Genomic DNA, 16,620 nt, shown 5'->3' on the forward strand with positions numbered 1-16,620 from the left:
CCATCTTTTTACTGCCCGCATGCGACGGAAGCTCCTGGAAATCGAAAACACGTCATAGAATTTCTTTCTGCGCTAAAGTATAGCGGATAATATAAACTGTGCGATGGTTGTTTATGTATTGCAACATCTATATGCAGTTGGGCGCAACAAGGCACAAAGCGAGTGTGTGCTGGTTATTATTTTAGTCATAGCGGAGGCCAACCAAACTCCCAATTTCACAGGTGGCGCCACCCACCACTCCGTTTCAAAGTGGTTGCTCATAGTATTCATCCACCAATCTTGTTCTCTTGTTTACGTGTGCTGTCGGTCGTACGAGTTGCTACGATGTGTTTGTTTGATCGTGTTTTTGCGTTTGCTGTAATGAATTGTGACATAGTTCGCGTGCACAAAAGTGCCAGAAGATAGCTTGTGTCTCGCTGCAAACTCGCGGTATGCGTGGTGCGCCAGGCAAACGTGGACCAACGATTTTCATGCCATGGAGTGCGTTCCCTTTGTCCGTGGTGGTTGTGGAGAGTTCGGTGGGCGCCGCAAAGAAATGATGCGCATTATTAGCGTTCCGCAGGTCGTCCACTACGCAACTGCATGTATGCGGGAATAACTTTGCAGCTCCGGCAACTTGGAGGGCGCTTTTCGACCGCATCGTACCATTTAAAAGGTGAGTACACGCATGCTGTGCTTGCTTCTCGTGTGTGCCTAGAGTGCCTTGCGAGCGTAAGAAATCGAACTCCCGCGACGACATTGACTGTGCCGATGCTTGCTGAGCGTTGGTTGACATAATTTGCTTGCGCAAGCTTATTGGCTTAATGCTAAATTGAAAGTCTTGGTGAGCGCTTCCTTCCGGTGAGAGGGATTAGGTTCAGCAACAGTCCTCATTTGCGCGAGCTGCCACTTTTCTGCTAAAGTTGGATAATAAAGACTCATCTGCCTCTTTACCTATTCTTACTGCAATGACGTTTCCTCTCTTACTTATGCTTCGAGGTTGAAAATAATGTCTGTTTACGCGGTTGTCGGTTTGTGAGCAGTTATTGGGAAAAAGTATAAACACCATGCAAGTGATCTTGCGCGCGACAGCGACGCGATGTAGATGCTTGTCGCGCTCGCTCGTTCCCTACAAGTCGTACCCCATGCGAGCGGTCTTGCGCGCGACAGAGACGCGATGTAGATGGGTGTCGCGCTAGCTCGTTCCGTACAAGTCGTACCCTATGCGAGCGACGACATTGAGAGCAGTCTCCCCGGTGTTGCCGGTATGAGGGCAGCAAATACGCGCCAAAAGTGTGCTTTATTAATTTAGTTTGCTGTGTTTTACTCAAAGGAGCAGCGTAAAACATTTCTTTAAAGTCTTGCAGTAGGTTCTTAACCTTGCACGTATCAAAATAGTCGTTTGCTTGTTCCGTGCAACAAGCGGTAGTACTCGACTGATGTACAATTCCGGCTTCGCGCTATTGTCTGTTCGCTCATAGCACTTCTGGGCGAGGAGCGACGAATTCTAGATTTCCAGAACCAGGCGACAAAGAACGAGCGATATGTTTGCGCGACGGCTCGTTTTCTCGCTCAAAGCCGTCGCGCACAAAATCTCCCTCATAGGGTTCGGGCAAAAAAATTTAAGCAATTACGGCTTGCTACTACTACAGCTTACGTTTTGAGACAAGGTGTTTTGACATAACTTTGACATAACTAGAGATGACAAGGGAAAGTTGCTTAACTGATAGAAAAAAAAAATGAATTGTTATGTAAACAAACATTTGTTTGTAATGTACTGTAGCTGTAGGTCTTAAAAATTTTATTGTCATGAAGAGGTCCCTATTATCACAATATTCATCAGTAACTTTGACCTTGTGCTCTGTTCCCACCCTGCAGTGGTGCAAACATTGTTTTTGTGACTTTTTCTGTGCTCCTTGCATGTGTTCACAATGACTTCTTTAAAGTGCCACTGCTATAAGTTAACACAGAACCTATCTTGCAGGGGCAAGGCCGTGACCAACAACAGTGTCCACGTCAGGGAGGAGCTATGGCTGCAGCAGCACTGTGTGTAATCGGATGGTCTGGTCAGGTATGACTGAAGTGTATGTGTTTGCAAAAGTAGGGTCTCGGTATCATTCGTCAATAAGTTTATGGACATATTACTCAGCAGTGCTTACTAAATAGGCTAAATATCTGCTCAACTTTATTCAACTTGCTGCTTATTTGTGTCTGTAGACATTATGTACACATTACCTTGTTCACTTTAAAACTAGACCTAACATGTCTTGAGGTTTATTTTTTCTTGCATCAATCACTTGGCTGCACGTTACATTTTATTTTGCTTAGTACACATTATATGTACCTCTTGTTATTTTGTTTTATTGATTTGAAACTTTCCTGTGTTACACCTTTTATATCCACTTTTTTTTTCGTTTAGGCTACACGCTTGTGCAGTTTCTGCACACGTAAGGATTAAAAGTGTAATGGGCCAAATATGTCACAGGTCTAAGCATGCAGCATGCTTACCATTGTTTAAAATTGGTATTACAATTATTGTGAGGTTTACTTGCACGAACAAGACTAATTGAAAAAAGTTGGACAAGGCAGTGCACTAGACTTCAACTTACAAGCTTTATTCAGAAAACACGCAATGAGGCCCCACCTTATGCTCAAAAATATCTGCAGACAGATGCATAAATAAATGTTCCACATGGGAGGAAACCAAATGCGCAACAAAGCCAATACTGCCCACAACAAACCATTACAAAGCATTCAGCAGGTTCTTCTCAAGGTACAACAAACACTCCTTTATCAGTGAGTTCCAGTGAAGGAGTGCTTACACATTCATCATCAGCCTTTGAAATGCCAAACACCAAATATTTCCTTATCTAACTGCCTGCCAAACCGTCTGAGCACTTGCTTGTTTTGAAAACACAGGTAGCATTTATGAGCACATCTTCGGCAGTGGTCAGCCAAATGGGCAGTGCCTGCTAGAGTGTTTACAGCGTTCCGGTGCTCCCTAAGCCTCTCATTCAAGAACCTGCCCTTTTGTCCAATACAGCACTTTCTACAGGGAAGTGAAATCTTGTATACCACCCCCACATTGCAGTTAAAAAAGTGGGTGACATGCTCCTTAGTGCATGTACCCTGATTCCCGGCGTTGCTTACCAACCTGCACATTCTTGCGAGCTCTAGTGGCGCTGAAGAAAACACCTACACTGCACTGGTTTGCCACATTGTTTAGGTGATGGGACACCCCATGTACAGATGGCACAGCCACAGGGCGCCCACTGGCACGTGCGTTATTGCACCGAGCAGCTGCGAGATCTGTTTTTACCTCTTTAATGAGGCTCCCAGTAGTTGACACCAAAGTGTTATCGAGATACCCGGCCCTACATAAATGGCTCGCTTGTTGCTGAGCGCTGCAGGAAACCTGGTGCACAAGATTTAACCAGAACAGCTCTCGGGCAGCTAGGAGCTATGCATCCTTTAACATGGAGTACGCCAAACGGTAGTCGAGCAAGGGCTTCGTTTTCCTAAGAGAGTATATATAATAAGGAAAGTATGATTTAAAATTATACGAATATCGAATGATTGCAGCTGATCATCTTCTGGCAACTCATGTGTGAACTTGAGTCCTACTGAACACTGTTCGAAAACACCCACACTGTTTTTAACAGCAAAGCCAGCACAACAAGAAAGTCATTAGCACTACCACATTGCCCACTGGACGTGCAGTAACGCATGTCCCAGTGGTAGCCGTGCAGCTCTGCCATACATACACAGGGTGTCCCACCGCCTAGAAGAAAGGTGGCGAACAAGTTTGGTGTAGGCATTTTTTCGGCACTGCTAATGCTCACAAGAATATGCAAGTTGGTAAACATTGCCGGGCGTCAAAGTACATGCACTAAGGAGCATGTCACCTGCTTTGTTAACTGAAATGTAGTGGTGGTATGCTACATTGCACTTCCCTGCGGAAAGTGGTATATTGAACAAACAGGTGCCTGAATGAGTGGCTTGGGGAGTACCGGAATGCTGTAAATGCTCTCACAGGCGCTGGCTACTTGGCTGATCACTGTTAAAGTACCCATAAGTGCTCCCCATGTTTTCATAGCACACAAGTGCTCAGTCAGTTTGCCAGGCAGTTATATAGGGAAATGTTTGAGGTGTTTTGCATTTCGAAAGCTGCTGATGAATGCATAAGCACTCCATCACTGGTACCAGCTAATAAATAAGTGTTGTGTCTTCAGAAAAATCTGGTGAATGCTTTGTAATGGCTTCTTGTGGATGCTTATCAGCTTCTATGTGCATTTCGTTATCCCCTATGTGGCACATTCGTTTATGCATCTGTCTCCACATTAACTGAGCATGCGGTGGCCTGTTTGCATGTTTCTTCTGAATAAAGCTTGTCAGTTGAAGTCTACCGCTTTGGCTAGTCCGACCTTTATTCCGTACGCCTTGTTTGTGCTAGTAACTATGTCACAGGAGCTGTGTCAACGCCAACTAGCCTAACCTTCTCCATTTTTTCACAATTATTTCTCAAGTTCCCAGAACAATAGACACGAGCTTGAATTTCTTTAAATGGTAAATGAAGGCCAGTATTCACTGTGCTGTAAGTACTACAGCAGTGAAGAGTTTTCTAGTAAGCTTGCTTTCTTTCTCTACATTTATTTATATTCTTCTTAAGCAATACCCATTCATGCAAGTAGGCATTGTGGCAGAGTCTGTGTCCAGTTGCATCGTTTTCGACTTTGTCTATACTGCATAGACCACATAGTTGGTACATAGTTCAGTCTATTGATGCACTATCATTAAATAAGCATGCAGTTTTGCACATGCAAGATTGCCTGCTCGCTATTGCTAAAGCATTTGCTGGTTATTGCTATGTTGCTCATCAAGTGAACTTGATTTCAACAGCACCACACAGAACATCTGTTTGGCAGTGGTGTAATTTTAATAGCGACTATCAGCCAACAAGCTCTAAGTCTACAGCGGTCCAGAAATAATTCTATTACTTTGGGTCTCTCCACATATTTGGTTAGCACAGTGGGCAGTTTTCTATTTATTCTGCTTGGTGCTGTTCACGTGAGAATATTTTCAACTAGCAAGTACAAAGTGTAATGCTGTCAAAAGCCTTTGATTACTGGGCAAATGAATTGAAAGCATGGTACGTAATCCAAAAAGTATTTTTCACAAAATACTAGTGTCAAGAACAAGCATCATATGCACTGCAACTCATGGTTTTATGTTGGTATGCAGGTATCTCAAGCTAAGGGTGCTTGTGCATGTATTTTCCACATATTAGCTAATGCTTTAGCTACATGAAACTGTCTATGTTCTGGCTGCTGAAGTCAAATTTGTGGTTGATGAACCTGCTTGTTTTTGCTGTGCACTTACATTTCTGTTGTTTCTTAAGGGTTGTAGCCATGTCACAACTGATGTATTGCAGCAATGTCAAAGGTAGCTTCCACCCATTATTGCTACAGTGTGCCAACAGACACCTGTCGCCGTATTGGTGCATTTTCTGAGAACCAGCCGTATCCTCTAGGTGAAATTTGTAGTGTCGTTTTGAGTTTGCCAGTCAGTTCATATAACTTGAGGACAAAATTTACACAGTGAAGGAAGGGAGACCATACAACATGACCAGTGATGACTGAATATTTTGATAGAAGGAATAAAAATAACACTGAATGTGTGCTTATATTGTGCACAAGTTCCTTCAGAAGGAAAATGTGAGTTGTAACACAAAGGCAAAAAATCACAATAAACAGTATTTGCGTAAAAAAAGGTGAATAGTCAGACTAATTTCTATCCCTTGTCGTCTAGAAAGGACGCCTTTTTTCATGCATTCATAATGGGGGCTTGCTCACACGTCTTGTGGTATGCCTCTCTGATTTCTCTTGTCAATTTTTCACCGTGGGTGGAAACAGATAAACTAATTTAATCTGGCCTAAAGCCCTATCGCGGCAATGCAGGGCCAAGTCAGACGAGCATGCCGGTCTTCTCAGTAAAATGTGGTGATTTCTTTGGTACATATTTAGTTCCTGGCCTGTCAGCTTCCTAACATTGGAATGCAGTACACTGCCCCTAACACACACTAGACATATTTCGTGGTATGTTTAACCAAGCGTACCTCGCTTGCCTGCTCGCTTTTCTAAGTTCACTTGTGGACTGTGCGGCATACCTGCCTACTTTATTTTTTCTCTCGAAATATGTGTGCATAGCATTCCACAAGCGCATTGAGAAAGGCGTCCAGGCAAAGGAGATTTGTATAAATTACCACTAAATATGTCTTGTGTCCGTCATTAGTAGTGTATTCTATGCCTCTGTTCATGTGTATGTTTGGTCAAATGCACAGGGTCGTCAACTCTTGGCACGAACACGACTCAGCGTGACCACGCCCCGCGGAGTGCCAGCGTGCATGGCGCAGGGGGATGTGGAGCTTTGTGTCATCTGCTAAAGTGCGGGAGCACGCCATGCTTTAGCGGATGACACATGACATGAAGTCCCACCTCTAAGCCCCTGTGCGCCTGCGCCGCTTAGCTCCGTTGCACAGCCATGCAATGCGCGCTGGCAATCCGCGGAGTTCGGCCACTCTGCACCATCTTCGTACTAAGAATAGACGGTCTTGTACATGGGGCAGACTGGCCGCTGTATAAGCATGTGCCCAGGAGAGCACCATTATTCACTCAAGGGACAAGCATGCTCGTCCCACTTGACAATGCATTGACACAACTGGTGATGTACGCTAGATTTAGATTTAGATTGTTCATCTCTTTTGTTTACTTAAGGCAACCGATTGATCAACAATATCACTGAGGCATACCATTTAAAAAAGAGGGACATCTGTCAGCCAGTGCTCATTATGATTGCATTACAAAGAGGAATACTCTCTAAATGACACGGAATAGTGATCACTCCGTGCTTATTTGTTCTATTTTTATGCAAGTACTGTTTCTCATGATTTTGTACATTTGTATTGCAACTTGTGCCCTTTGTCTTAAAAGATCGCTTGTGCAGTGCAAGGGCACACGCAGTATAAATATTATCTTAAATTTTTGCACCAAAATTAATGTTGAATTGGTAGCTTTTGTGTCTTGTTGTCTTCTTTCTGTCCCTTGTATCACTCAAAAGGTAAACATTAACGTACACCAACTTTCTTAATTACTTGCCCGTCAGTGTTGATAAACATGAAATGTTGTTTTCAGCCAGAATATTCTTACCATTTCTCATTTCCGGTCAGCATAGTGCTAATCCTTTGGCTTTTTATAAAGCGTGCTAATATGTACTTCTGATTAATGCAAAAGTTAGTTCTAGTTGGTGGTAGCTGAACTTGGACATCATGACAAGTGCAAGGGCACACACACACACAAAGAGACACAGTCTGAACAGGCGCTAGACATCAACTGAAGGGCTTAATGACAAAAAACAGCAACGCACATATTGCGCAAAAACCTACAAAAAGATGTAGAAGGTGCAATTGTCCCTAAAGAGAATTCCGCTGCCGCTGTACTAGCGCTGTACTGTTACAACAAACATTTCAAACCTGGTCGCAGTAAAAGGAGCGTGCACACTGAGTTCTGAAGTTTGAAGTTGCGACGGGACTTGGCGCATTCGTCGCTGCAGTTTAGTCATGACGAAAATATAACTGCTGAGATGAGTGAGTGGTGCGAGTGGTTTTCAGAGCCCACAAGGGAATTCACTTGTTTTCAACCATGCAAGGGTAATCTTACTTTTAAGGCATGTCTCCAATGTTCTTTAGAACAAGGCCATGTAGTGTGTGATGGTGGTGTATTTTGGAGACTGGCGCGCGTAGGTCTCTAGGTAACGTGCTGCACTGTTCTCCGTGTGACACTGCAATCTTGGAGGCCTTGACGTCACTCGTTCTTGCACTGTTCTCTGCATGGCGGTGCGCCTATTTGAATCAATTGTTTCGCTTTCTCTGTTAATTTCATTATTGCAAGGTTAGACTGTACGAAATATGAGTGTTTGCTGCCCTTAAAATGGGAAAATTTTATTAGTTTAATCCTTTACACAAAAATGAATTTCTTGGTGAGGTTGGGTTTAACCCCAGTTTTTTTTAAACTTGTTCGAGGGGCAGAAATAGGAAATTATAGAGTTGCATCAGAAATTGACGGATCTAATTAACCTATATCATATTGTTTTATACAAGTGCGTTTTAGTGTTAAGAATACTGCTCAGGAAAAAAACACTTCATATCTATTGCAGGTACAGATTGGTGTGGGATTTGTGATGCCACTCAACAAGTGGCATTACATATTCAAGTCTGCTTCCGACGGAAAGTGCCCATTAGAGGTGGCATGGCACCTGTGGACACCAGTGCAAGCAGGTGAAAGCAGCCTGACTGGACAGGCCTGCCGGACAATGTGCCGCGCATCTTGGAAGCTTCCGGCAACACCGGAGAAAGTGGCTGCTTTGAAGAGTAAGTCAACAGTCACCTCATTTGAGAAACATAACTGCATATCTACAAGTTATCTGAATGAGTTAGCATTACATGATGTATACAGAGCGACAAGAAATGCCAAAGCAAGAATGAGGCAAGTGCCTATATATTATATCTTTTTCTTCTGCTGTATATGCACTGTGTCTCGACACACAATTTAAATGTCTCTGTGGGTATGAAAAACAGCACAAGATAATTTCGGGATATGGGTTTCCGGCGAAAATCGCCCACAAAGTTTCCCCCATAATCAGTTTCAATTAAAAACAATCAACAAAGTCGGGTGGCTACACGAGCGGTTAATTTTGACAGGACCTTGATAGCTTGCATTCACCTGCTGCTCATTGTCTTAACAGAAGTGAACATTTAAGCACCTCATTGTCTTTGAAATTTCTAATGTAGACTTGGCGTGCGTTATTGTAGCTTTTCACGCTGCAGCTTTCATTTCACTTTTTTGAAATAATGCTTCTCAAGAAAATTGGGTTCCGACAAAGCTTGGCAAATTGTATGGTCTAAAAGAAGCTTTTTAAACTACTGCCGTCCAAAGTGTTGACTGTGGTCAACTGATGTGCTGCTTTACAATCTGCAGCATTCACAGCCATGCAATTTCAAAACACTATTCTGATTATTGGGATGTAAAAGTTATAAACAGGGATAAAGTGCCTCGGAAAGGGTGGCCAACGTTTCGTTAGGAGGACCTATCTTCTCAAAGGCTGCCTCGTCATCCTCGGCATGTTGGTTTTAAAGTGTTAGTAGAGTGACGTCACATGCAGTTGTCAGGAGTGGCTGGTTGTAAAGGGAGAGACTTGAAGGAGAATGAGCGCGGTCACCTGATGTCTGTAAGCATGATTCCTAAGACGTAGGAACAATAGTGGGAGTGGGAAGGCGGGGAGAAAAGGAGAAAAAAAGAGACCAAGACGGAAAGAAAGAACAAGAAAAGAAAAAGAAGGGCATAGGAAGGTGTTAGGGAAGCAAGAGGTTAGGGAGCATTCAGGGGTGTCTTTGGCAGCATGTTCTTGTGGCTTTAAAGGAGCCGGTGAGGCGGTCAGTGCTCGACTAACAAAAACAACCGGAAAAGACATTAGTTGAAAGAATGACTTGAGTAGCATAGCAGCAATGCGTCGGATAATTTAGAAGGAGTTAAGATGGCAGCAAGGAGTCTGGAATGCAGTGCATAGGGTAGCTGGAAGGCAGCGGCACGGTCTTTCTAGGGACGTTAGTCCCAGTAGCTCAACGTAGGTGTCGTCACAGCGGTATGCAGAAGTGGCGATACCCTGTGTGGCTGAGGCACCGAAGAAGGTATCCTGGCGCCTGGGATTTTGGAATATGTTGGTGAGGGTGTTTCGAAAAAATAGAATAAAGAACAGACAAATATGGGGGTGAACTGAAACTGGAATAACAAATAAGAGGGTGGCATGAGCAAAAGCGGGCGGAAGCAGATGTACATGGGAAAACATATTTATGCGAACATATTTATGGGGATTCTACAGACTTCCTATTGCGCTGCACTGACAGGCCCCACACATAGCTACGATACACAGACGACATATTCATAATATGGTGACATGGTCAAGACAGCCTAGATAAATATGTAGGATTTCTAAATTCTTTTCAGCCAACAATAAAATTCGCATCAAAATCTTCAGTGGAGCGCATAAAGTTTCTGGACTAAACAATATACATTGACACTGGGACACTAATGACAATGCTGTATGGAAACCTTTTGACAAACAACAGTACCTAGAATATACAAGCCACCATCAAGCCACATTGCAAAGAAGGCATCTTTAAAGGCCAAGCACATGGCTACGTCACATGTGTGTTGAAAACCAAGACTACATAGATAGACTTGATCACCCTAAAGAAACCCTATCAAACGGGAACCACCCAAAGAGTGCCCTTCAGAAAGCCTGCACCGATGCAACCAAACTTGACTGAGCCGACGTGCTCAAGCCCCACCCTAGGATCACAAGAACAGCGCCTCTTCTTACTACTAAATTCTCACACTCCCAAACATGAACAACATCCTCAATAAATACTACCCAATTCTCACCAGCAACCAGAAACAAGATTTTTCCCGCCCTGCCCAGAGTAGTCTTGAGATGCAACACTATAATATTAAGGATATTCTTGTATGTGCCAAACTAAAAACAACGAAGTTAGGAACCAGTCCCTGGGGCCGCCCGGGTGCTCTACATGCAAACATATTTAATCTACTACTACAGTAATAAGTACAGCATCAAATTACTCAAACAACGTAACTTCGAGTTTCATCTGCACATCAAGCAATGTAGTCTACTGTCTAGAATGTGCCACTTGTAGCACATAATACATAGGTGAGACAGGACAAAAAAATCATAAAAGACTGAACGGTCACCGCGCAGATACAAAACAATTTACCTAAAGGAGTAGCCAGCCACTTCAATGAACATGTCATATGTGACAAAGCAAGGCTCTGTAGACTACAAATTTCCGCTCACCTCGCTAGAGGAAATATCTGGAATCATACCTCATACACAAGTTTAAATGCCTACATCCAATGGGAATCAATTTAACACAGCAACTTAGAATCTTTAAAAACTTAAAAGCTGCAACTTAAATCGGAAAGCCTCTTGTCATCAACCAAGGCGCAAAACACATTGTGCCACCAGCTAAACTTAATTCTTAACCTCACCTATTCCACCGTTTCTAATTTTTACCTGATTACTACTCAATTTAATATATTCTTTCGTGTTTTAATGTTTATATCAACTGTATGACCCCTTTTCCCATGTACACCTGCCTCCGCCCGCTTTTGCTCATGTAACCCTCCTATTTGTTATTCCACTTTCAGTTCCCCCCTTTTGTCTGTTTTCTATCATATTTTTTGAACACCCTCACCACCACAATCCAAAATCCCAGATGCCAGGATACGTTTTTCTGCGCATCAGTCACACAGGGTATCACCAGCTCTATATACCACTGTGACGACACCTGCGTTGAGCTACTGAGGCTGACATCCCTAAAACACCATGCCTCTGCCTGCCAGCTACCACATACATTGCATCCCAGACTCCTTGTCGCCATCTTAATTTCTTCAACATTACCCGACGCGTTTCTGCTACGCTACTCAAGTCATTCTTTCAACTGATATCTTTTGGGGTCTTTTTTGTTACTCGCACACTGACCGCCTGACCAGTTCTTCTAAAACGGCAGAAAGATGCCGCCAATGACACTCCTGAATGCTCCCTAACCCCTCACTTCCTTAACACGCTCCCATGCCCTTCTTTTTCTTGTCTTTCTTTTTTTGCCTCTTGGCATCTCTTTTTTTCTCCTTTTCTTTTGTTTCTTTTCTCGCCGCCTTCCTATTCTTACGGTCTTGTGCCCTCGTCTTAGGAACCATGCTTACAGACGTCAGACGACAGCGCTCATTCTCTTTAAAGTCTCTCCCTTTACAACCAGCTGCCACTGACAACAACTGCACGTGATGTCACCCTACTAGTCCTTTAAAACTAACATGGCAAGGCTGACCAGGCCACTTTTGACGAAGATAGCTCAAAAGTTCGTCAGCCTTTCTGAGGCACCTCATCCATGTTTATAACCTTCATACCACTGTGTGCTATTCCATCTGTCAGCCGCTTTCTTGATTTTAGATGTTCTGATTAATTAAGTTTGTAAGACATGGCCTATCAGCACTTTCGGCATACTTTCAGTGATCTCATTTTATTTAAGCATAAGAATGAGGAAAGAACTGCTACACAAAGAAAGCATCTCGAACATTAGTCGCATGTACGCTCTGATCTGCATAGCTGATCTTGTTCTACGCAAAGCATCCTAAAATTTTCATGCCTCTTGTCGGTGCCAAGAAAAGCAAGGTGCTGGGCATCATGCGGAATTCCAGCGCTTTCCGCCAGCCTGGATTAGAAAGGACTGTATAGTGTGGCTGTAACTGGCATTCTTCTGCCAAGATTCAATTGTTTTATGGATCAAAGTACCAGGTACTCTTGTAGTCGCATCAACACTCTGCCGAAGATTTCATTTCCTACATAAATATGTTTTTTTTTAAACAGACGAGCATGAAAGATTGCTCTGTATTACGTTAAGATGCTTCTTTGGGCTTTTTTTACATTGAAGATGTAGGTTACCTTAGCAAAGTAGCAATATGGAGATTGAAAAGTAGAAAAAAAATGGCAGATCCCATGCACTGTGAGAATCGATGTACACGAAGCACACATTGTTTGCTTTGATTGACAATAATTAACGGTGATGTTAGTGGCAAGTTTGTAATTTTTTCAGTGTTTAGTCCAATACGAAAGTGGCGAGTTGATGTTAAGCATTACCTTGCATGCACCACTTCTGTTTGTCTGCATAGCCCACAGAACACACAGGGAGATGTGTTTGCTTGAGGCGTTGTTGCGAGTCATTGTTCATAATCACTGAGAAGGAATGGAGCGTTGTCATTGCCTCACATGGCGCACCGCATCATGGCAGAAATATTAAACTTTAATTGAATTATGAGGCTGTGCATACTTCAATTAGCTATTGTAATTGTATGTATACAATGTATACATAAATTCGCGGTCTGCACTACATTTCACTGCGTAGCGAAGACGCTCCTGTTCTGTGTGACACTTCTTTCAAGTCTGGGGGTCCTCGACGTCGAGTGCACGCCTTGCTGGCGCGTGTTAATGGGCTCCTTCTATATACATGGCGAACACACTGTTGAGATTCCAGCTCAAAGCGCTCTCTTCAGACTAAGGACGATTCTAATGTTTACACTATCACAGCCCAGCAGCTGCATTTTTCTGGCATAGAAATTAAAACCAGCACAGCACGTGCAATACACACTAACGGTGAAATGCTGGGGCAGCAGCGCCGGTCAGGATGTGCAGAGGTGAGCGCCATCTAGTAATGTTGCAAGAAATCCAACGGCACGCATGACAAGACCATAGCAGCTGCAGCGCCCGTAATGTTGGGAGAAGAGGCAAAAAAAGCTTCACTTTAAAACATTAGTTGCCATCATTTGCAGCTAAATAAAGCTTGCAAGCCAGCCATTATACAGCTTTTACATGAAATCTTTTATGCCTATATGGCAAATGCTAAAGTTACGACTTCCTCACCAACTGCACGAGCAACAAGTAAAGCTAACAAATGATAGAATGGACAAATCAGACAGCTTGCACCTTGCATCTCCCCTGCATGCGTTAGAGACAGTGTAGCCAAATTGTGGCTCTCTGAATTTGACAGGAATGTGGGTGGTTGAAGAGCAGACAAATTATGCAAAATCAGAAGCCAAATATCCACCCCATAAGGCTTTGAGTACAGCTCCCATGTGTCTAAATTTTGCAGTTAAGCCAACCTCCAGATGAGAAGAGGCGTGGCTTTGGCAAAAAACATACAAAAATTCCATGTAAATCTGCAAAACAATGTGATGCATGTGTATGCATACTCACTGCAAATAAACCTGTGCTGGCTTGCGTCCTGGGTAGCATGTTTGTGTCTGACATTTGCTGCATTTTGTTATCTTAAACTTTTTTTGAAGTGATTAGAGCAGATTTCCTTCATTCACTTATTGCTAGAAATCATTGGAAAAACAATTTACTTATATATTTATTGCACTCTCCTTTTAGACTGCCTGGCGAAATACATATGTGACCATCCAATGATGCCACCTGCACCACATCCGGAGAACCACCTTGCTTCCCTGCGAAAGCACCTTTGGAGCTCTCTTACACAAGCAGGACGCCAGAGCAAGCGAGTGGAAAAGTAAATACAGTACAAGTCCAGTGATGCTTTTTCAATAAAGTGTGATGATATGCTACGTAGTATGGTGCTTTACATATTGATTTGTTATGGCATGAAAATAGCCGCATCTTGGCAACATGTATATACAGACTGTACACTTCACAAGACTCAACATCACATAAAGATAACCCGTCATGAGCTTCCGAATGGCAATGGCTGCTCCTTCAATTCATCACACAACTTGCCTTTGACGTGCTGCGCCCACGATGATATCCAACCCAGTGCCCACCGTGCCACCCATCACCCACCGTGCCGCCCAGCACCCACTGTGCCCAGCAACCACCATGCTGCCCAGCGCCCGCCGTGCCCAGCACCCGCCGTGCCCAGCAACCACCATGCCGCCCAGCACCCACCGTGCCACCCGTCACCCACCATGTCACCCAGCACCCACCATGCCACCCGTCACCCAGCATGCCACCCACTACCATAATCCACCATGATGATGGATGATGGATTCCACTATGCCCAGCATCGGGCAAATTTTCAATAGGGTAGTCAGACTAATTTCTATCCCTTGTCGTCTAGAAAGGACGCCTTTTTTCATGCATTCATAATGGGGGCTTGCTCACACGTCTTGTGGTATGCCTCTCTGATTTCTCTTGTCAATTTTTCACCGTGGGTGGAAACAGATAATTTAATCTGGCCTAAAGCCCTATCGCGGCAATGCAGGGCCAAGTCAGACGAGCATGCCGGTCTTCTCAGTAAAATGTGGTGATTTCTTTGGTACATATTTAGTTCCTGGCCTGTCAGCTTCCTAACATTGGAATGCAGTACACTGCCCCTAACACACACTAGACATATTTCGTGGTATGTTTAACCAAGCGTACCTCGCTTGCCTGCTCGCTTTTCTAAGTTCACTTGTGGACTGTGCGGCATACCTGCCTACTTTATTTTTTCTCTCGAAATATGTGTGCATAGCATTCCACAAGCGCATTGAGAAAGGCGTCCAGGCAAAGGAGATTTGTATAAATTACCACTAAATATGTCTTGTGTCCGTCATTAGTAGTGTATTCTATGCCTCTGTTCATGTGTATGTTTGGTCAAATGCACAGGGTCGTCAACTCTTGGCACGAACACGACTCAGCGTGACCACGCCCCGCGGAGTGCCAGCGTGCATGGCGCAGGGGGATGTGGAGCTTTGTGTCATCTGCTAAAGTGCGGGAGCACGCCATGCTTTAGCGGATGACACATGACATGAAGTCCCACCTCTAAGCCCCTGTGCGCCTGCGCCGCTTAGCTCCGTTGCACAGCCATGCAATGCGCGCTGGCAATCCGCGGAGTTCGGCCACTCTGCACCATCTTCGTACTAAGAATAGACGGTCTTGTACATGGGGCAGACTGGCCGCTGTATAAGCATGTGCCCAGGAGAGCACCATTATTCACTCAAGGGACAAGCATGCTCGTCCCACTTGACAATGCATTGACACAACTGGTGATGTACGCTAGATTTAGATTTAGATTGTTCATCTCTTTTGTTTACTTAAGGCAACCGATTGATCAACAATATCACTGAGGCATACCATTTAAAAAAGAGGGACATCTGTCAGCCAGTGCTCATTATGATTGCATTACAAAGAGGAATACTCTCTAAATGACACGGAATAGTGATCACTCCGTGCTTATTTGTTCTATTTTTATGCAAGTACTGTTTCTCATGATTTTGTACATTTGTATTGCAACTTGTGCCCTTTGTCTTAAAAGATCGCTTGTGCAGTGCAAGGGCACACGCAGTATAAATATTATCTTAAATTTTTGCACCAAAATTAATGTTGAATTGGTAGCTTTTGTGTCTTGTTGTCTTCTTTCTGTCCCTTGTATCACTCAAAAGGTAAACATTAACGTACACCAACTTTCTTAATTACTTGCCCGTCAGTGTTGATAAACATGAAATGTTGTTTTCAGCCAGAATATTCTTACCATTTCTCATTTCCGGTCAGCATAGTGCTAATCCTTTGGCTTTTTATAAAGCGTGCTAATATGTACTTCTGATTAATGCAAAAGTTAGTTCTAGTTGGTGGTAGCTGAACTTGGACATCATGACAAGTGCAAGGGCACACACACACACAAAGAGACACAGTCTGAACAGGCGCTAGACATCAACTGAAGGGCTTAATGACAAAAAACAGCAACGCACATATTGCGCAAAAACCTACAAAAAGATGTAGAAGGTGCAATTGTCCCTAAAGAGAATTCCGCTGCCGCTGTACTAGCGCTGTACTGTTACAACAAACATTTCAAACCTGGTCGCAGTAAAAGGAGCGTGCACACTGAGTTCTGAAGTTTGAAGTTGCGACGGGACTTGGCGCATTCGTCGCTGCAGTTTAGTCATGACGAAAATATAACTGCTGAGATGAGTGAGTGGTGCGAGTGGTTTTCAGAGCCCACAAGGGAATTCACTTGTTTTCAACCATGCA

General features: G+C 43.7%; 1 protein-coding gene across 1 annotated transcript; it reads left to right on the forward strand.

Moving 5' to 3' along the window:
• Positions 1–303: 303 nt before the first annotated feature.
• LOC142568024 (uncharacterized) lies at positions 304–14,226 on the forward strand. The gene is made up of 4 exons (XM_075678108.1): positions 304–655; positions 1,964–2,050; positions 8,191–8,404; positions 14,032–14,226. The coding sequence occupies exons 2-4, from the start codon at positions 2,009–2,011 to the stop codon at positions 14,169–14,171; spliced, it is 396 nt and encodes a 131-aa protein (XP_075534223.1). The 5' UTR covers positions 304–655; positions 1,964–2,008; the 3' UTR covers positions 14,172–14,226.
• Positions 14,227–16,620: the final 2,394 nt, after the last annotated feature.

This window comes from Dermacentor variabilis, unplaced genomic scaffold (genome assembly GCF_050947875.1).
Source record: "Dermacentor variabilis isolate Ectoservices unplaced genomic scaffold, ASM5094787v1 scaffold_151, whole genome shotgun sequence".
Classification (NCBI taxonomy): Eukaryota; Metazoa; Arthropoda; class Arachnida; order Ixodida; family Ixodidae; genus Dermacentor; species Dermacentor variabilis.

Coding starts and splice junctions, on each gene's coding strand:
- LOC142568024 (XM_075678108.1), top strand. CDS start 2,009: ATGGCTGCAGCAGCACTGTGTGTAATCGGATGGTCTGGTCAG. Junction 2,051..8,190: donor TAATCGGATGGTCTGGTCAG/GTATGACTGAAG, acceptor TATCTATTGCAG/GTACAGATTGGTGTGGGATT. Junction 8,405..14,031: donor GAAAGTGGCTGCTTTGAAGA/GTAAGTCAACAG, acceptor CTCTCCTTTTAG/ACTGCCTGGCGAAATACATA.